At 40.6% G+C, this 21,171-nt stretch overlaps 1 protein-coding gene across 1 annotated transcript in view; it reads left to right on the forward strand.

The window, feature by feature from the left end:
* The window catches only part of ZPLD1 (zona pellucida like domain containing 1), a 32,735-nt gene extending 12,244 nt beyond the window's left edge, over positions 1 to 20,491 (forward strand). Inside the window, exons 3-10 of the mRNA XM_056858679.1 lie at positions 2,604 to 2,785; positions 4,314 to 4,386; positions 11,958 to 12,055; positions 14,450 to 14,530; positions 16,698 to 16,869; positions 18,295 to 18,403; positions 19,146 to 19,175; positions 20,313 to 20,491. Coding sequence (XP_056714657.1) covers positions 2,604 to 2,785; positions 4,314 to 4,386; positions 11,958 to 12,055; positions 14,450 to 14,530; positions 16,698 to 16,869; positions 18,295 to 18,403; positions 19,146 to 19,175; positions 20,313 to 20,491 — 924 coding nt within the window. The remainder of the gene's footprint in view (positions 1 to 2,603; positions 2,786 to 4,313; positions 4,387 to 11,957; positions 12,056 to 14,449; positions 14,531 to 16,697; positions 16,870 to 18,294; positions 18,404 to 19,145; positions 19,176 to 20,312) is intronic.
* The last annotated feature ends 680 nt before the right edge of the window (positions 20,492 to 21,171 follow it).

The raw sequence follows: 21,171 nt of genomic DNA on the forward strand, positions 1-21,171 counted from the left end.
ACAATGAGGCAGCCGGGGGCAGACAAACACTATGGAAGTTTTGTGACAAGGGCCACCATGGCAACCATATGTGTTGAGTCCAACCCATAAAAGAAGTCATACCCTGGATTTTTTTTTTTTATTGAGCAAGTGACTGGTGTGTTGGTAAGGGATATAGTGGTCATACCATTATGTGCTTAAGGTTTGGGTGTCTGTCGAGCATCTCATCCCTAAAGTCCATCACATCTTCCAAGGTTGAGAAAGTTCTCTCTAGGCCATGACACCTATTCTTTGGAACACTTTCTTATAGGAGGTGAGGAGGAATCCCGTTCTAGTCTATTTTGAAAGTAATTGCAAAGCTTTTCTGGTTAGGGAGGCTTTTAAGGGCAATTGAAGTTTGGGAAACTGAACACATGTAGCAGAGTTGTTGTACAAAAGTTGTTGTAGATGGGGTTTTGGGGGGGCCTTTGGGGTCTTTTATTACTTTTTCTGTTTTTGATTGACAATGTTCAATTAATAATGTTTTAATGTATTTATGTGATGTGGCATCCATAAGGCAGCAAGTGTGGTAGGACCGAGATAAAATAGTCAAATAAATACAGAAACCATCAGGCTATCAATTTTCCAGCAAACAAGGCAACCAAGTGTGAAGTTGGTGGCCCAATCCACCAAGTGCCTTTAGTTCCCAGTGCTTCCATATGTATAAGCTTACCAATATTTGTAAATGTAGAATAAGATTACTTTTGAGGATTATCATGAATAATTTTTACCATATTACACATTTATAAACCTTTAGTATCACTGTTCTCTCAAGTATGAAAATTTCTCAGGCTGTTGTGATTTAAGGTATGAAGTATTTATTTTTGGAAGTATCACATATTTATAGATAGAGCAGCTGTAGTTGCTTGTCATTACACTATTGCTTTTCTAAACAGTTTTGAAGAGATTTTTTCCACGTTTGTGCTAGTAATGGTATTAATAAAAAAAAACCAACGTAGAAAATATTAAACAAACAAAACCACAGAATGTACTTCATACAGCTCACCACAGGGCAGTTGCGCTGAAATCAGCAATACTTTACTGGCAACTGGAGAATTATGGATTTCCATATCCTTTGCTGGCTACTCAAAGAATTCTAGCAATTCCAGTGATTTGAGACAATATGAAAAACAGTGATCTTTTAAAAGTTGGCTTTTACTACAAAATAAAAAGTTGATAAAAGTCTTGTACATATTAAATGTGCACAGATATTAAACAGATATAGTCCTATATTATTTTATTTCAGAGTGTTATGTTTACTGCTTTATTATTTTATTGCTGCTCTTATTCTTACTATTTTTTCATTTTTTTCATTTTTATAAAAATGTCAATGTCACTGAGTAATCCCTGCACCATAGTGGATTCTACATTATTTCTCACGTTTTCAGTGCTCTGGCAGGGAATCCCTGGCTCCCCATTTAAGTCGGCCACTCCAAGTGATGGCAGGAGAAAAATGTAAAAATAGCTATTGGACTGATGGAATGACATTGGTTCTTGGGAAAAACTGGAAGTGTTGTCAGTCTTCTCTAGGAATCTCCAAAATTCGTAGAGAAGTGTGATGTTACTTCTGGGCTTTTCAAACGAGACATCATGCCATCACTGATAGCCACCTGCCGTGTCCCTCCCCCCCAACTCCTTCTGGTTTAGGGTTGCCAACTGCCCGGTTATGGCGGGCAATCTACCGCCCATTGCTGCTGTTGCCTGCCTACTCTCAGCTGGTAGGTGGGCAGAAGTAGGTGGGGGAAGAGAGGAGGAGTGACCAGTGTCATCGGTGCAATGACGTCACTTACAGTATAAGTGGAAGTGCCGGCGTGAGGCTTTTCCTGACCCCCCCTGTTCCTATCTTAGTCTCCAGCCAGCTGGTTTTGCACCCCCCCCCACCGCTCAGCTGTTTTTTGGCGATGCGGGCTTTCTTTTTTTGCTTTTCTGCATCTCTGCGGCTTCCCTGGTGTTCCAGGGTGCAAACCTTCTCTACCGCGCTATGCCCGGCGTCCCTGGTTTCCCAGGCAGCTTTCCTCCCCGGCCACTTTTCCTTGCGGTTTCTAGCACTGACACTCTAGCACTCGTGAGGAGGAGGCAGGAAAGCCTCACGCCGGCACTTCCAGTTACACTGTAAGTGATGTCATCGCTTAGATGATGCTGGTCACCGCCCCCAACCCCACCTCCCTAAATCTCCCGCCAGTTGCGAGGTGGGACCTGGCAACCCTATTCTGACTTCCCAGCCAAATTCAATTTTATCTAGGTAATTGTTTAAAGCCCTGAAGATTAAATCCAGAAATGCTTTAGGGATGACAAATTAAATTAATAGTTTATTTGCTTTATTAATTTCCAGAAAGAACTGTGCATATTACAACTTCAGGTTTTAGAAAGTTCCATAGGTAAACAATTCCCGTGCAGCAGTCATTCTTCCTTTTATTTATGATAATGGCATCTTTGCTTACTTACTTAGCTATCTTTGATGCAGCAAATATTCCAATAATGCTATAAGGATGATATTTAAACTTCATCATCCACCTCTACGTTATTTAAACATCCCCTTCTCTTATAGAATTTGCCATCCAATAAATGGTGTTTTTTCCGAATAGGTAACCTCGGTCCCAGGAATTAATGCGTATGGCAATATATCAACAGTCCAGATAGGCAATGTTTCAGGATATATAGACACTCCAGATCCACCAACAATTATCAGCTATTTACCAGGACTTCTGTATAAATTTAGTTGTAGCTATCCTTTGGAATACCTGGTCAACAATACACAACTTGCTTCGTAAGTATGATTCTCACATTGGTATTTTAAGAAAGGATTTATGCGTCAAACGGAGAGCCTTGTATTATCTTTACACTCTATGGTATTTGTCTGGTGCTTTGGAAAAGGGAGTGGATATGCTGTACAAACATGTCAGATCCCTGCCGGCCATCTGTGCAAATGTCGGTCCCTTTACTGCCTGTACAAAGTAGCTTTAAGAATTTTAGGAAGAGTGAATGAGAATAAAAGTGAAGGACAAAGGAGTAGTAGAATAATTACAAGAAGGAAAATTTAATTACAAGAAGAAAATCAGTTCCAAGGATTTGGTTTACTGTAGAATAGGTTTAGCAGAAAAGTCTGTGCTTTGTTGCTTGCTTTTACGATGAAATTTGCATCCAAAATTCATGTAAATAGCAAAGCAGTAGTTGTCAAATGAATAAAATATTCCCCTTCTCACAAAGTGTCTAGTCTCTTCTTTGGCATTCCATAGACTGGTGAAAGTGCACTTTTCCAGAAGGACTTTGAGGGGAAAATTAGGGGTGGACTGGCCGTTTAATTTACAGGGAAATTTCCCAATGAGCTACTGCTGTAGAGGGCTGTTGGTAGCTAGGAGCAAGCATAACCAAACTCTAGCAGCTCTGCCAGAGCCTTAGGGGCCACTTGGCTCAAAGCTCTCATTGGTAAAGGGTAACTGTGTCCATTCATCAGTTGTCTTGTGTCCCCTTGCCACCAGTTTTCATGAGGAAGCAACAGGCAAACTAATACCCATTGTTTTCACTGCTGAGCTGAGTAACCTATGCAGCACTGGCTTGTATCACCACAGGAGCCATCTAGCTTGGTTTGCTCCAGGGCAACTTTCACGTCCCTGTTTGCTCTTGGTGGGAATTAAATCAAAGTGTATTTTGTTATAATCTTTTCAATTGCTGATTGCCATTTTTATGTTTGTTTCTATGCTGCTTTGATACTCTAACTAGTTTGTTTTATTTGCTCAGACTTTACTTCTGCTTTACCACCTTTGGCTTTTTTTGTCAATGCCCTGGTTTTCTGGTTTTATTTTGCTTTCATTATTAATAAGAACCTTTGGCATTAATATTCCTTCATCTTGTAAGATATTCTTAATAATATATGGACAGTACATTGGGGTAGACATTTTCAAAACAAATAGCTAAAGAAGTATCCTGAGCTAATTGTAATTTTTTTTGGCACAACAGTATAGCACTAAATATATGACAAAGCAATGCTATTTTGATGAAGAGCTGCTCTACATCATGGAGAGTTAACTTTTTTGTTTCTGTCATTTAGCCTCTTAGCTAATTATTTGTCTGATTCATTGTTTAAACACGGCCTATTACTTTAAGAATAGCTAAAGCCCTGCCAGATTCTCGACTATAAATTTTATACTTGAGGGTAGTTTATAACCAAACAGAAGAATTTACTCTTTGTGGTGACTCTAAAAATCAATTTAACAACAAACAGCACTGAAATATGAAATTGCAACACAGAAATGATCTTATTGATAGTTTTTCTTTACTTTCTAAATCTATTTTAGGTCATCAGCCGCTATATCTGTAAAAGAGAACAATGGCACATTTATTAGCACTTTGAATTTACTCCTCTACAATGTAAGTACAAAGAAGCAAAGGTTTTCTCTGCTGGAGAACCCCCTGTGTGATTGTCTTAGTTCATTCTAAGATTTTATTCCCAGGATCAAGGGAAAGGAGGGGCTGTGGCTCAGTGGAAGAGTCTCTGGTTTGCTTGCAGGAAGTCCCGGGTTTGATCCTTGGCATCTCCAGTTAAAAAGACCAGGTGGTAGGTGATGTGAAAGACCTCTGCCTGATAACCTGGAGAGCTGCTGCCAGTCTGAGTAGACAATACTGACTTTGATGGACCAAGGGTCTGTTTCAGTATAAGGCAGCTTCATGTGTTCATGTGAGAGTACCCTTTGAGTGAGCAGTATAAGATGGAAGGTTGGGCAGGGCCATGGCTCAGGGCCGAAGTAGACTATATATGTGACATGGTTATGGTTTCAGCTTGGGAAAATGGGGTGAGAGGGAAGGCTGAAACCTCTCCTGCACTGTTCTTCCAAGATGGAACTAGTCCCAGAGTGCTTGGGAATATTAGTTTTCCAATATTACATGTGACTGCAACTCACATCAGTGGAACCAACTTGTTACCCAAATAAGTCTACATGTGTCAGGGACATGCAAAGGTGTCCCCTTGCTAGCATGAACAAACATGTGCGTTTTGAGTACATCGATACTTGGGGTGTAGCCTGTGTACACCAAGGTCCAGATTCAGATCAACACTCAGAAAAATGAGGGGGAGAAGATTCTTAAACAGAAGGTTTTTTTATTTAAAAGACAGAAGAGAAGCCATGAAATAAATACATATGCAAAAATAAAGTTACAGAAAGGAAAAACGTCAAGTGAATGCAATGCAAAACCTCCTCCTAGCAAAACTGCCTACCTATTGGGGAATATAACTAAAAGGGGGGAGGGAAGAGACATATGAGCTTGCTCTTGGAGAGAAGGGGGGTTGGCAAAGAAGAAGCAGTGTCAGGAGCTAAAACTGACCAGGTGGGGGAAGGAGACGAGGAGACTGGTCTGTAAAGCAGAGAAGCAAAAGACCAACTGAGAGGCTGGGGTAACAGGATGAGTCCAAACCAGCTACAAAAAATGGGGTTGAGGGGCCATAGCGTCCAATTGCCAAAGCAGCCATTTTCTCCAGGTGAACTGATCTCTTTCGGCTGGAGATCAGTTCTAGTAGCAGGAGATCTCCAGTTAGTACCTGGAGGTTGGCAACGCTATCTGAGGTCATTGGAGGAAATGGCCCTTGATTGAATCCTTCTTCAGGTGGGTATTTTTATGGCTGATAGAGAAGCTGCCCTGCATTCCTTTCTACTTTAGCATGACTCACTGCTTTTTACTATCACCCTAATTCAGGCTCCATCTATCATGTCTAGCCCCACACTCAGATGTACACATCTACAGAATAGGGGAATAATAAACCATGACACAAATGGCGGTCCCCAGGGGGTGAGGGGTCTTTGGGACATGAAACTCATGTTGAACATATCATCTAGTAGTTGTTCCAGCTTTGGAAAATGGCCTGGTAGGGAAGGCTACTCCTTCTATGCCATGCCCCCAAGCTAAATTGGACCACAGAGCATTTGTCTGCCTTAGTTGTTTGAGAGTCATTGGCCAAAAATGCATGGTCCCTTAACCCACTTTATTGCCCATTTCAGCCAGGATCAAATTGACCCGGGCTGGGAGGGAAACTGTATGCATTACCTTGAAAAGCAGGGACGAAACTGTGCCAATCGATCCATGTAAACAGAAAGTGTGGGAGACGTGCACAGTTCCTGTTTAGTTTGGCACACACCCCATGTCCCCGGTGATTGGTCATTTCAAATTGACCAATGAGGGCCTTCCCTGCCCTGGGAAATGACCAATCACTGGGGGCGGTGGTGTTTCAAGATAAACAGGAACTGTGCACGTCTCCCGCACTTTCTGTTTACATGGATGGATTTGCACACAGTTTTGTCCCTGCTTTTCAAGGTAAGGCGTACAGTTTCCCCCCAGCCCGGGTCAATTTGATCCTGGCTGAAACGGGGAATAAAGTGGGTTAAGGGACCATGCGTTTTTGGCCATTGACAATTGAAGTAAGCAATACTGAGCTAGATGAACCAGCACTCTAACTAGTATAAAGCAGCATCATAAATTCATAAGGCTAACCGGGCAATTGTCTGTTAGGCTATTAGTAATATGAAAGAGGTCACCTGAAGGTATCATTGACTGAATGTGAGTGCTCCATGGCAAGGTGTGGTACTAAGTTGGTTGACAGAAATCTAGTGGCTCTTCATATCCCCAAATGAAGGACATATCCCATCATCCTAACTATGTATGGGGCAATAGCATGGTGTAAAATTCAGTGGGCAGTTACTGGTGTAGAAAATATAAGCACTGTCTATAGGATGATACTGCTGTTTATTTGAGGCTCTCTTGAGCAGTACAAGGACTAATATTTTGAATTCTGAGCTTTTATTTTATTAACATTATCATCAGATTTGAATCTATGTAATCTTATTTGCATAAACAGGGACACTGGAAGAGAAATATAAAAAGGTCTTACTGACTTTAATTTATAATAGCAACACTAGTGCTCCAAATGTTATTTTTGATTAGTATTTTATTGAGCCATTTGAATACTAATTTTTTTAAAAAAACTAGTTTTCCATCTCTCAAGTAACATTTTAGTAAATTACATTTTTGTATTATTATTCATGTCATCATAGACCTGCTTTATAAGGCATGCAGTTGATTTAAAAGTTAGTGCTTTTGATGGAATATAGTGAATGAGCTACTAATATTGTAGCAGAATATTTCCAATTCCATTTAAACAGATTTCATGTTTGTAAGTTTTGCTGCTTGATAGTATAAAGTTTGGCAGAGCACAATAAAATGTGCTAGAATAAATATATTACTTCCATTTTTAAATAAGATAACTTGTATGTAGCAAAGGGAAGAAAGTGGAAAGTTTTTTTGACACTTCAGGAACAAAATGGTGTGATTAGTATGAGGTACCAATATATCAGTTGAACCATTCTTGATGGGATTTGTATAAATATGTACCCAGAGGCATTTGCTTGATAAACCTTTTACTCACAGGATACTCCTTTAAGTCCCTCCTGTACATTGATACTATGAATATACTCTTAGGTTGAAGACTAATGTTGCATACTATGGGCAGCATTTCTCATCTTTGGTGTTATTCAAGTTATTGCAATTTGTTATGGTGTTAGTAAGATCAGTGTCAGATTCATCAGTTGCTGCCCTTGCCAAGGAGCTGTGTCAGCACCCACTTTTAATGTTGTCTTACTCGTTAAAAAAAGTGAGCTGTCTGCCTTGTACAATTATTTTCAAAGTGGCTCATATATGTATGCATATATATAAATGGCTTGATCAATAGGAAGCTGCTTGACATAGAGTCAGACTATTGTTCCATCTAGCATAACACTGTCTACTCTGACTGGCAACACCTCTGTAGACTTTAAGGCAGAGAAAAGTCTTCCCCAACACTTACTGAACCTGGAATTTTTATATGTATGAAACGTGTCCTCCACTACTGAACTATGGATGTTCCCCTAGGCACATCCTGTACCTTAGCAAATACAATGACAAACTTTTAAAACAATAACAAAACTGCTCCCTTAATTGGGGTTGAATGTAAATGATATTAGCACTAGCCAAAAGTACCCACCCAGCATATCTGTCAGTTTACTTCAGTGATGCTGAAAATCTGCAAAATATTTTTCCAGAGTCCTACAAGACAGAAAGAGACCACTTGTTTGGTTGGCACTGACAGTATTATTGAACCATTCCCACTACCTTCTAACATATTATGTATGTCTTTACACTGAAAATTGAAAGGATTTATGCATATGGTATCTTGCAGCTTGCATATGGGTGTCCCAATAATCTGGGTGCATATCTGTTCCTGTGACCATTCTGCATTTGTACCATTTCAATTGGAAATACTTGGTTCTTCAAACAAAAACAGCCCTCCCCCACTGTCAATATAGTTAAGGCAAATTTTGTGCTTCCAGTGTCCATAATCAACTTCTTCTAGGTTCACAAAATGTAGGCTTGAAGCTCCATGCCCAAGAGGAGCATTGTACTGTTAAAGTGATATAAACATATGACAACATGAAATACTCTGGACGGAAATCTTGGATAGGTTTGTTGAGTGACATCTCAAGATCATGTTTTGTTTTGTGGTGTAATATTTAATATTAAACTGGTGGATTTTATTTTCAGACTAAGATCCCAATCCTAATTTAATGCAGTTGTGTTTCTCACATATAGAGTTGCTTCTCATGGTGGGGGAGTTGCATTGTTCTTGTCAGTGTTCCTGCTGACTTCATGTATATGCATAAATCTACTGTTGGCTTTATTGGGACAACTTGGTGAACAAGAGATGCTCATGACTAAGGGGTTTTGCTAGGGTCAGGCCCTCAGTTTGTGAGGGGAACAGTTAATTAAACATGAATATGAAGTATAGTCATTTCCATAGATTTAAAATTTAATACATTCTAGTCAAACTCTGCTGTGTTTGCATAATGAATTGAGGTACAATTTTCACCATTATCGGAATCTGCGGCTTAAATACTTCTAGAAAAGCAAGCAGCCTTGGACAAGCATGAAGCTATTGTTTAATTCACTTCATTATCCATAAAGTTTGGCTAACAAATCATTAGTGTTGTAAGTTAATAATTCAAATGCCATTATTATATATGTATTTTAATTAACATTTGACAATATTATACACCAATTTTTTATCAAAAACTCAACCAGACGAAAAGGCAGTTAAGTGGAAGCAGAAAACCCTACTATGAGGAGAAAATAATAAGATAATAGTTATGGCTGTTGTAGGAAACTGCAGGAAGTATAACTAGGGCTCATTTCACAGCTAGAAGAAACTCCATGAGATCAATATGGGGGAGTCAGCCTACCCAAAAAGACTTCATCTCTGTTGTTACTATGGGGAAAGTATCTTTCATTATCCCTAGGAAACCAGCTCTTTTCCTGTCCTGGAAGGCTAAGATTCCATGTATGATGTAAAATAACGGTCTTCAGCCTTTTCAGATCAAGTCTTAGTCTCGGGAGAGCGGGGCAGAGCGGCCTGCTGGTGGTGGCGGCGGAGTTGAGGCGCTGCTTTGAGCTGGTCTGCAGGCATTGGGGAGGGAGAGCAGGGAGCCATGAGCTCGGACAGGAACGAGGAATTCTATCAGCAGTTGCGGCTTCAGGAAGTCTATGGGGAAAAGATCTTTAATCCCAGTTTGCCACAAGGAACTCACTTTTAATTTTATATGATGGCTTTGATACTGTCTAGATTTTTGTGGGTACAAAGAGCTTAAGACACCCCCAAACACTGCTCCTAGGGGATGGGAGACCCCCAGGAAACATTTGGGGAGAACTGGTAAAAATCATCCCTCCTCTTTGTGCCCGTGGAAATTTTAGGTAGGATCCAAACTAGTATGTTGAGAAACATGATAGCTACGCTTAATTTCCCCAACAGAACAAATATCATATCCTTGGATCTTTCTAGTTGAGAAAATGGCAGGGGGGAGGAAGCTGAAGCCTTTCCATGTGCCCCATGGTCCTGATCCGAATAAGGCCTGGTAAACCACACCTGGTAAACATGAAGATTTCAGTGCATGTTTAATCCAAAATCCTTGTGGCAGCCACATGGACATTTGTAATATGTGAATTGGCCAGAAGTGTACACAGGATTGCTCCTTGAGTGACTGCATGTACCACTTGGGTCTGGGCGCCTAATTCCTATAGGGTTCCTTGTAAATCCAAATGATACTGGGTTATGTGGAAGTTATTCTGGATATCTCCAGAAATGTTGAAGAAGAAAAATAAAAATACTACGGTTTGAAAAATGGTCGGTATCATTTTGCTGACATTAAGAAAGAATGCTAAACTGAATGGAGGGATTCTTTTTCTGTTAATATATCTCTCAACTTGGTGTGTAGATTCTACATGACATATTAGATTACTTTCTATTCCATTCACATATGATGGTTACCATTTGATTTAGTTTCCTTATAGATTGTCTGGCACCACTTGCGGTTGCCGCATATCTTTCCATTGGGTATGCACTCGATATATCCTGACACCACCTTCTTCTCTGTAATTTACAGCATTATTAAATGCAGTTCACTGTAAGTGCATTTGGTCATGCTGAATTATGTCTGAGTGCTGATCCAGTTTTATGTGGTTCCCAATATATAATGAGAATCAGTGAGAGATAAAGCCACTCTCATGCACAAGTGCCATTCATTTCAGAGGGAGGGTTTTTTTAATCTTTCACCTAAAATTCCCTCATCCCCCAGTGCACTTATTCTAGACACTTTGGGGTTGGATCCTACAAACTGGAAGCAACTCAACAGACCTTCCCTGCCTTCCCCTTCCCATGTGACCCACTACTGAAAGAAAAGGGGAAACAATTCCCCCTAATTTTTCTTCCTAATTTTAGTCCCTATGCTGCATGACTTTTTTATTCTTGACCACCCAACAACACCTGTTTTCAGAGGAGTATGGTAGGCAGAGGAGAGTAATAGGATTCAAAATTTTGTTCCCAAGTGTGTGTTTAATGCATATAGTGAAGAAAGGAGGCTTTGTGGAGGTGTTGCATGGGAAAAGCAGTGAGGAATGGATTAAATACATATCAGCTGCTTCTTCTCCACCCAAGGTTGGATGAAGCCATTGAACTTATCCTGTTGTTCCAGAAGAGTCCAGGTGAGGCTCCAGATGCAGTGCCAATGGCTGTGGCATGGGGAAAGGACCTCCTTCCTTCCTGCCCAGTGAGGACCAAGATGGTCAGTAGAAGCAGCATTTTTGCAGTCCATTATGGGCAAGGTGGTGGCAGCTGAAGAGGGGGAGCCCCTCCTCTTGAGCTACCCCAGTGAGTGCCAGGATGGACTGTAGAGGCAGCACTTGCATGTAAAGCCTGTCCTGGACCTGGGGTGGCAGTGGCATATGGCTGAGAAGGACTGATGGGCATGCACTGCTCTTAAGTCACTGCCTTTTACCAGTTTGGCACCCCTAATGGTGGCTTGGATTACTTGTAAAGTGATCTCCTTCTAAAGTCTATCCTGAACTTCATTGAGGTGGCTCAGGAAAATGTGCTTCCCCCAGGCAGCTGCCACCTGGTCTAGGAAGGGCTGCAGAAATGGGCAAGAACGAAGGAGCTCCTGGCCCTGCCAGTTTGCAGCTGACTCTAGTAACCTGTGCTTTGCCCATCTCTTTGTTTGGTCCGGACATTCAGCTATGCAACATGCATTTTAACATAAGTGTTTTGAAGCAATGCTTTGTAAACTATTTTCTTTGTTACTTATAAACTCTCCATGTAAAAAATTCTATTAGCAATTGTCTAATACACTCATAGCATTTGTAGCATGAATTTGGCAACCCCATCAAGTGACTACAAGAGCTTTTATATTATATAGAGTTACGTTGCTGGTATATTAATGGCTTGTTTTGTTTTTATATTGATAATATATTGATGTTCTATGACTTTACAATATTGCTTTTGCTCATAAGCTGCCTCAAGCAGCACTTTGAAGAGTAAATTCCTCAAATAAATAATAAAATAAATAACATTACAGGATTGTTTGCCTTTCTAGGACTCAACCTACAGCCAGCAGCTGATTATCCCTAGTACAGGGTTACCACTGAAGACGAAAATTTTTGCAGGTGTGAGAGCAACCAACCTTGATGGCAGGTATTATAAATTATATGATTCATTTTGCTTCACCGTATGTCAGTTCCTAGGCACTCTCAAGCATATGTAGGATTTGGGGATATAACTTGCATGTAAGCACCATAGCTATTGATAGATTCGATTGTTCAGCTTGGGTCTATATTGAAAGCACAGCTCCGTCACTGGACACAGCCTCGAACAAGTATTTTTCATTCTGGGAGTTTTCACACATAATCTGCCGATCCTGATTCTGATTATGTTGTCAGTCTAGCTAACTCAGACTCAGCTAAAGCTGGATCAGCTGCAGCTATACAGGATAATAATTCATGCTGTGAATATATGTGTACTTTTATTACAATGAGAGATGGCAGCCAGAGTTAGCTCAATGGCTTACCAGCATACCTGAAAGACAAAAAGACCAGGATTTTTTTTTAATGGAGAAATACAAATTGTAGAAGCCTAGTAATTAAAAGGAAATGGTGTTTCCTGCCCCGAGTTTTTAGATGTAGGACAGTTATACACCTCAGTGATCCACATTATCCTGTGTAGCATAACAAAGTGTATATTATATTGTGCTTATCGAGAGCTCTGCTGCCATGCCGAAGCTAAGGGCAAGTAAGTAAGGGAGGGGGAAGGATGGGGGAGCCCTACAGGAGCCCTGCCTCCAGTCTGCTTTGGCTTGAGCTCTGCTGCCGCCCTGAAGCAAACTGAAGATGGGGCTGGATACAGCCTGGATTGCTTTCAGAGCCGTCCCCCTGGTCTTCTCTGGACCTCGGAGAAAGCCAGCAGGGTGGAGCTGACAGAAATCGACGCCGCAGCATGGATTGCTTCCAGATCCACCCCTGGCCTTCCCTGGATCCCAGAGAAGGCCATCAGGGCGGATCTGAAAGATCCAGTGTTTTTTCAGTATTTTTCAGGTTCGGGTTTATTAACCCAAAATATTACAAAAAAATCTGGGTTTTCTGGATTTTTTGGAAAAATTCTGGGTTTGATAAAACCAAACCCGAAAAATACCCCCCAAAATTGTGCACACCTCTGGTGCTGAGCCAGTAAGTGTACCCTGCTGCTAGCAGCTAAGGTGAAAGCTCCTTTGCTCAGTTTTCCAGACAGGCTAACAGCCAAGCTTGAGGTTTTAAAGGAAAAGAGTGAATAGGCCATGTACTGATCACATTTGCAGCTCCAATAAGACATTAAGAATAGATCCTTCTACTGAAGTTACTTGTCCATAGAAGAGAATATAAGGGAACTCCAACAGAACAAAATTACACTTAGCCCTGGGACTGTATTTTCACTGAGCATTGTTAAGTAAAGGTAAAGGTCCCCTGTGCAAGCACTGGGTCATTCCTGACCCATGGGGTGACTTTGTTTATGGGGTGGTTTGCCAGTGCCTTCCCCAGTCATCTTCCTTTTACCCCCAGCAAGCTGGGTACTCATTTTACCCACCTCGGAAGGATGGAAGGCTGAGTCAACCTTGAGCCAGCTACCTGAAACCAACTTCTGTTGGGATCGAACTCAGGTCATGAGCAGATCTTGGACTGCAGTACTGCAATTTACCACTCTGCACCACGGGGCTGCCTTGGAAAACAAAAATGGTCTGATAATTTTAAGCATTGAAACCTAATACAATTTGTAAGTGTTGATATGCCCCCCTAGATTTGTGAGGCATAGTTCAGTTGTTCCTCATCATCTTCTATAAAAAGGGTTGTCCAAGCAGGATGCATCTTAGTTTCTTATGTTTCTAGGATTATCATCCACCTTTCTAACAAACTCCTCTATCTCTGAGAAGTAGGGACCGAAGGGAAGGTGTTTGTGGAAAAGGCAAGGGTGTGAAAGAAATGTTGTCGGAAATGAGTTGGCAGCCAGTATGAAACTGAATAGTGGCACTAAGGGGGAAATTCTCACTCTCTAGGTCAGTGGGCAGGACTTGCTGTTGAGGCATCCCATTCAGCAGCAAATTTATAGATTCACTCAGCTAAAAAAATGGGGTTACCTTCATTGATTGTTCATTAGTAATCAATTAACACAAAATGTAGATGCCTCCATATTTTTTTTTAAAAAAGATAGTAGTTCTGGCTAATGATCTCATGAAGTCTGAAGAAGCCAATGAAATGACAGCAAATCAATGATAAAATAAAGCAATTTTGTACTTCGTGACTATATCATCTATACCACTTAACAGACTTCAGAATTATAACTCCACACTAGTTATGTTGTAACCATTGTTCAGTATCATATGTAATATAGTAATGAAAAGCCAGATTGCTTCAGTGAAAGATAGGAATTTTGTTCCTCTGTTGAATCATAATAGAAGATAACAGCACATATTAAAGTTATTAACCAGCACTTTCAATGCATGCATACTGAATATATTCAATAATAATGGTTGTTAACAGTTAATTAACTTTCATTGCACAGATGGAATGTTTTGATGGACTACTGCTATACTACACCATTTGGAAATCCAAATGATGATCTGCGTTATGACCTCTTCTTTAGGTAGGCATTTTTGAAAATTTTCCTGCTACACTGTTGTGCTGGATTGACATAAAATTTATGGATTATTATAAAAATAAGCTTAAAAGCTTCTAATTTTATATGATGTATTAGTTGAATTTAATGTTTGCTTATGTGTGTGAAAAGAGCTACTGAGGCTAGCAAACAACCCCATAACAAAAGCACTAAGCACTCTGATACTGGTGCAATAGTCCATGTAAATAATGTAGCCATTAGCGGAATCTATTCTACATGACTCCTTCAACAAATATATACCAAGGATACAGTCTTCAGTGCATTTAATCTGAAATGAGAATCCATTCAGTTGGCAACTCACTCATACCCTGGGGCAGCATGGTCATCTGTATCACCCTGTCAAATCAAAAGACAAACTTGACCATACATCAGATGCAAATATCTAGTAAAACATGTGATTAAACTGGACATTTGTGATCACAGAAACATAGAACCAGAGAGCTAGAAAGGACCCCAAGGGTCATCTAGTACAATCTTCTGCACAATGCAGGAAATTCACAGCTACATCCCCCCACTCTCCCAGTGACCCCTGCTCGCCTTGATTTATGTTGGCTTGGTACAGTTATAATGCCATTTTGATGCTACATGAATGAGCCTTAAGGGAGCCTTGGACTCACTTACATGATGTCTGCTATCATTTGCAGTAACTAATTTGGGGTCTGTGGCAAATCATAAATTCCCATTACATCAAAACTTCACTTTGCATTTGCTCTGCAAACTAGGATTCCAAGCTGGGTGCCAAACTGAGGTTTGGAATTCTGAGTGGCAAGGTAAGTGCAAACCATGGTTTTTCGGTTCGGCTTTCCTGAATGCACACTTCTACTCCTTACTATACATGTTGTTTTAAACACTGTTGTATTGCCAACACAGTCACAGTAACTAATACTGATCAGAAAATGCTAAAGATTTGGGGGCTGGTACTGAGAGACAGCCAGCGTGGTGTAATGGTTAGGAGCAGTGGACTCTAATCTGGAGAACTGGGTTCTCCACATGAGTGGGTTCTCCCCACTCCTCCACATGAGCGGTGGTCTCTGGCTAGTCACAGTTCTCCTAGGACTGTCTGAGCCTCACCTACCTCACAAGGTGTCTGTTGTGGGGAGACCAAGGGAAGTAGATAGTAAGTTGGTTTGAGTCTCCTTAAAAGGTAGAGAAAATTGGCATATAAAAACCTACTCTTCTTCTGCTACTGGCAAGTATTTGGATTGGAGGCCTCCAAGGAATACCAGGGGTATGACATGGAGGCAGGCAGTGGCAAACCACCTCCAAATGTCTCTTGCCTTGAAAACCCCATGAGGGATTGCCATAAGTCAGCTGACTTGACAGCAAAACAAAAACAAAATGGCTGAAGACAGTCTGAATTGCCATCATGCAGAAAAGGGTAGCCTTGGGCATTAAATGATAGTAAATTGGCCTTATGGCTTGTTTTAATAGAGGAACATCCTATGGCTAGGTTACTATTACTTTCACATTTTTGCAAGGTTTAATCCATGCATGAGCCTAAATAAACACTCCGTGTTGAACATGTTTACCAGAAGACAAGTCCTAATGAATTTACTGGGATTCTGACTAAACATAATAAGGTTCTTACCCTCAAGACTAAGAAATGCTTGCTTTCTTGGCTGCAAAACGCTTAGGAAACAAATGGTGCCTGGCATCTGCTAATACACACGAAAGGACAACTACACTAATTCATGACAGACACAAGAGAATGATTCCTGAAAGTGCAGTAGCAGACTAGTTTGGGCAGCAGAACAAGATGACAGAAGGACCAGATAATAGGAACAGGAATCAGAAGCCATGAAAAAAGTCTTAACCTGTTCTTCAGGAACATACTAGACAGTGACAAGGAAATATTATTATTTATGGTTAACAGTAGAAGATGAAGTGTGGATAAGGAGAAGTAGCGCTCAAAAGGAGACAACCACCATCCACAGGACATTGAGCAAATGTTGCTCTATGAGACCGGCAGTTCAAGCCTGGCAGTTCTGAACAGTGTTTATGTGCTTCTCGCTTGGTGTTTACCATTTTCCTTTGAGACAAGGGGGAATCTGAATGTTGTGTTTACTTTCTCTACTCTTCTAGAACCAGAAAAAGCCGTTCATACAGTTATATCACTTTCAATCTTTTCCTTCAGCTGTGACAAGGACCCTCAGACAACTATAATTGAAAATGGCAAGAGTCAGATGGGACGATTTTCCTTTGAGGTGTTCCGCTTCGTGAAGCACAAGAATCAGAAAATGTCCACAGTTTTTCTTCATTGTGTGACAAAGCTGTGCAGAGCAGACGACTGTCCTTTTCTTGCTCCTGTAGGTTTTGGAGTGTTTTGGTAATGCTATGGTTGGAGCTAAATGTAGAAGGTTCTGCCCTTTTTAAAATTTGCATTCTATAAAAATGTGAAATTGAATCGCCTCTAAGGTACAATTCAATTCATGCTATGGCCTCAAGTTGTTGTGAAAAGCTTATTGTGGTGTTTTTCCCATTGCCAATGTATAGACCATTGGTGATTCATGCTTATAGTTTAATATAGTTAGTCAATCATGTGATAACTGCAGTTATAATTAAGGGAATCACTGTAGGTAATAGGTTGGTTCACGTTCTCATCAGGTTTATGGTGAACTAAGCTGCATCTGCAGCCAGATCAGTTGATGAGAGAGGAACGATTATCTGATTCTGGCAAATAAAACATTATAGAATCATATATATTATGGCCTGGAAAGTATATACAAAATAGGGATGATCAGATTTCGCAGTTTCATTTCTTTATTCCAGAAATTCACCCTGGATTACATTCCATTTCTCTTTAATCCTCTTAATTAATTAAGTCTCAAAGTGGGTTACAATCGCCTTCCCTTCCCCTCCAGCCAATAGAGATCAGTTCACCTGGAGAAAATGGCCACATTGGCAATTGGATTCCATGGCATTGAAGTCCCTCCCCTCCCCAAACCCCATCCTCCTCAGGCTCTGCCCCAAAAATCTCCCACCGGTGGAGAAGAGGGACCTGACAACCCTATATAGATATTAAATAGTAAGGGGGCTAAAATCAAACCTTGAGGAACTCCACAGGCCAAAGGACATAGGACAGTATAGGAGTTCCCCAATACTACCTTCTGAGACTAAGCCCCAAGATAAGAACTCGAACTACTGTAACACAGTCCTAGTACTGATAGTTCAGTAGGTTGATAGTATCAAAGGCTGCTGAGAGATTGAGCAGAGCTAGCTGGGTCGCAGTCCCCCTCTCTAGTTCTCTACAGAGGTCATCAACCAAGGTGACCAAAGCAGTGTCTGTTCCAAATTCTAACCTGAAGCCAGAATGGAATGGGTCCAGAGAATCAGTCTTTCCCAAGAACCCCTGGAGCTGAGAAGCAACCACCCTAGTATCTTGCCCAAGAATGGAAGATTGGAGACTGGCCAAAACTTCTCCAAAATAGTAGGGCTCAAGAGGGTTTTTCTTTTTCAAGAACATGTGTAATCACTGCCTCCTTGAGAATGGGCGGCATAATTCCCACTCTCAAGGAAGCATTTACCACTCCCCTTACGCAGTTGGCCAGTCATGCAAACAAGCATGAATGATGTTATACTTAGTAATTTAGTAGTTTTGCAGCAAGTAAATGCCTGTGTGCAATTAGTTAAATAAAAATGTAGCAGTTCTTTAAAGGCAACCATAAAATCTATATTGGAGGAAAATAACTCTCTCCACTCTGAGGTCATGATTGTTTTGAATGACCCTCCAGATTTGCAGTAACAGAAAAAGAAGAGATGCTGTAAAGAGAACCACTTGGAGTCCTCAGAGCACTTCTGGAAGTGCTATCATCTCTGCTGGCCCCATCATTACAAGGACTGGTAAGAATAATCAGGTTTTCTCCTACATTACATGATTTCAAAACCTAAATAAATGCTTTGTTGCTAACTAAATGCTTCCCAGTATCAGGCTGCATAGTATACCGGGTGATCAATCATCTAGGTTCCCTCCATGCAACTGCTAAATTTGAAAAACAGGGTTCCCAACTGCAAAGACAGCCTTACATGTGCACAGACTCTGTTCTGATCTTCAGATTAAAATCAGAAATGGGGACGGCGTGTGTGATCTCTCCTCCACATATTGAATTTGTATTTGAAATGATCTCAAATGCCTGCCAATCACTGTTAAGAAGAGGTTGAGAATTTATTCTTTGCTGTGTAGGCAAGCAATTGCAAATTGATCCCATATTCCAAAGCAAAGAAGAGGAGACAAGATAAGATGTAGATTGAGAGAAAAGGGAAAGGTAATAAGGTCTGGGAAGAGGATATTACCCGCTCCATTTCTGCATTATTAAAAAAAGAAAAAGAAAAAAAACATTTCAAAAAGGAATAATGGTTATGTGAAACCATTCTTTATAACAACGCCGTGATTATTAATTGTCCTACAAATGATTTTTTTCTTATAACTAATGTCCTGAGTCTAACAAATACACTGATAGCGACCAACGAGCAATCTAGAAACAGTTGGTATGGTTTAAAATATCTCAGATTTTGTTTGAATAGAAAGAGGCTACAGAAATAGCATCTTGAGATCATGAAATATCTCTTTTTATTTTTTTTGCAGATGAGACTCCAACTAATAATTCACAGCTTGGTAAGTTGTATCAATAACTGAGAACTGTTTTTCAAAACAGAATGATTTGGTTTTTACAGTAATGAATAAGGGAATTCCATCGGTTTAGTCAGTTATGTTGCTGTATTTTCTATATTAATTTAAACTGAGAATATATGGATTATAAATGAAGCAAATGGTTAATCTTGAGTATTTCATTCAGCTCATATAGCTAGCTTTAAATGCTTAGCTGATTCTACCCGTCAAAGTAGAGTTTAACGTTAAAAAATGGTTACAATCCTGGTTATATTATTGTAAGTGGGTTCTGCCTAGTTTCCTTAAGAAGCTGTAACACTAACAGCACATTCCTGACTTCTAAGGACGAAAGTCCTCAGGAGGCCAGGAAGGGGCTGCACCAGTGTTGCCCCCCCATGCCAGCGTACGGGCTACTTACACCACCATAAGTGGCCCCGATGCTGGTGGGGAGGCCCGGATGCCAGTCTCCTGGCTCTGCTGTGGCAGTGCCACCCTGGGATGCTGACGGGGCCTTCCGTTGGCATCCCACTGGTGTAAAGGCCCGCTCTGGCGTTCCGGGGGGGGGGGGGTGTCCCCGCATCCCGGGGGCATTCCTGGAGTATTCCAGGGGACAGAGCTGCCTGTTGGCAGCCTCCTGTCCCCTTTTGCCCCGGGTACGCTTGTGGGGAGAAGAGCGAGAGTTTGCCTGCTAAAAAGCAGGCGCGGCCTTGCTGTTCTCGATGGGGCGAAAAGCCCCATTTTAAAAGAAAAAAAGCATTTAAAAGGCATTTTTCAAGCTTTCAGTGGCCGGTGGAACGGCTTAGGAGGTGCTGCAGTGGCACCTCCTCCCCGCTGTCCCCAGCCGCCAAAAGCTCAGGAATGGGCTGTAAGAATGATTTGGGAGTGTGGACTGTATTAAGAGAGAAAGTTTATAGCAATACAAATAGAGGTCACCATCCAGCCAAAGCTTTACATCTTTTAATCCCATTGATTACATTTGAAAATAATTAAGCCCCCCCCCCTGTATTCTTTACAGTGAAACAGAATAGGATTTTTATGTAAATAAATCAAATAAAGTCAATAAAATAAATATAGCTATATGGTTCCTGTGGCTTGTAAAATAGTAGTATAACATCTTCTTCTTTAATTCTTATTCCTTTGCAGCTGGTCCAAATGGATTTGCTTTCCAAATGAATTCAGTCACCAGTGCACTGATATCAGGAATAGTGATTCTAGGAATTATGAGCATCATTTTCTGTGTGTTCTCTCTCACCCTCCTCCACAGGAAGTGGTCAGGCAGTAGCCCAATTCTGAACGGTGTACGAAACCCAGTTTTTAATTAGAACGAACAAATCTTTTGGACTTTCTCTATAAGACTGCAATAAAATATGATTTCTTTAAAATGACACTAAGGCAGCATTTTGCCTTTTTCAAATTTCATCTCTTCCTGTTTGTAGGGGATACATGTTATTGTTTAGCTAATAAGCAGTAAAGATAATAGGTTATATTTTTGTTTGAGTATGTGTGTGATCAGGTTCTTTGACATTTTGCCTGTGAGATTATTGACAACCAAGAATGGTTTCAAAAGCTTTGAGTGGTGTAATAAATTTTTAAAAAAGGTTTATGGAAAACACCTTCTCTAAATACGCGCATGTTAAATAAATGAGAGTGCCAAGTAACATTCAAAGTTAATGCAATCCTTTGGAAAGGACAACCTTTGTTTTTCTTTCTATTTTTTTTCCTACACCATTATAAATTGGATGTCAAGCCTTTATATACAAAATCTAACACTTGGAGAATATAGTTATCATTTTTTTAATTTTTTTTTGCTGAGCAATGAAAGTGAACTGTGGACAGTTTAAAATAAGAAGCTGTTGTGATTTTAGTTTCTTTGACAATGAGATGAAATAGTGTGGTGGGCAGGATTATGCTTTGCTTTATGTGATGGTACACAGAAATGACAAGAATGGATGCATGACTTGTTCCTATCCGCATTTTGTCTGAGCAAAAATCTTTAATATTG

The sequence above is a fragment of the Euleptes europaea genome, chromosome 12 (assembly GCF_029931775.1).
Source record: "Euleptes europaea isolate rEulEur1 chromosome 12, rEulEur1.hap1, whole genome shotgun sequence".
Classification (NCBI taxonomy): domain Eukaryota; kingdom Metazoa; phylum Chordata; class Lepidosauria; order Squamata; family Sphaerodactylidae; genus Euleptes; species Euleptes europaea.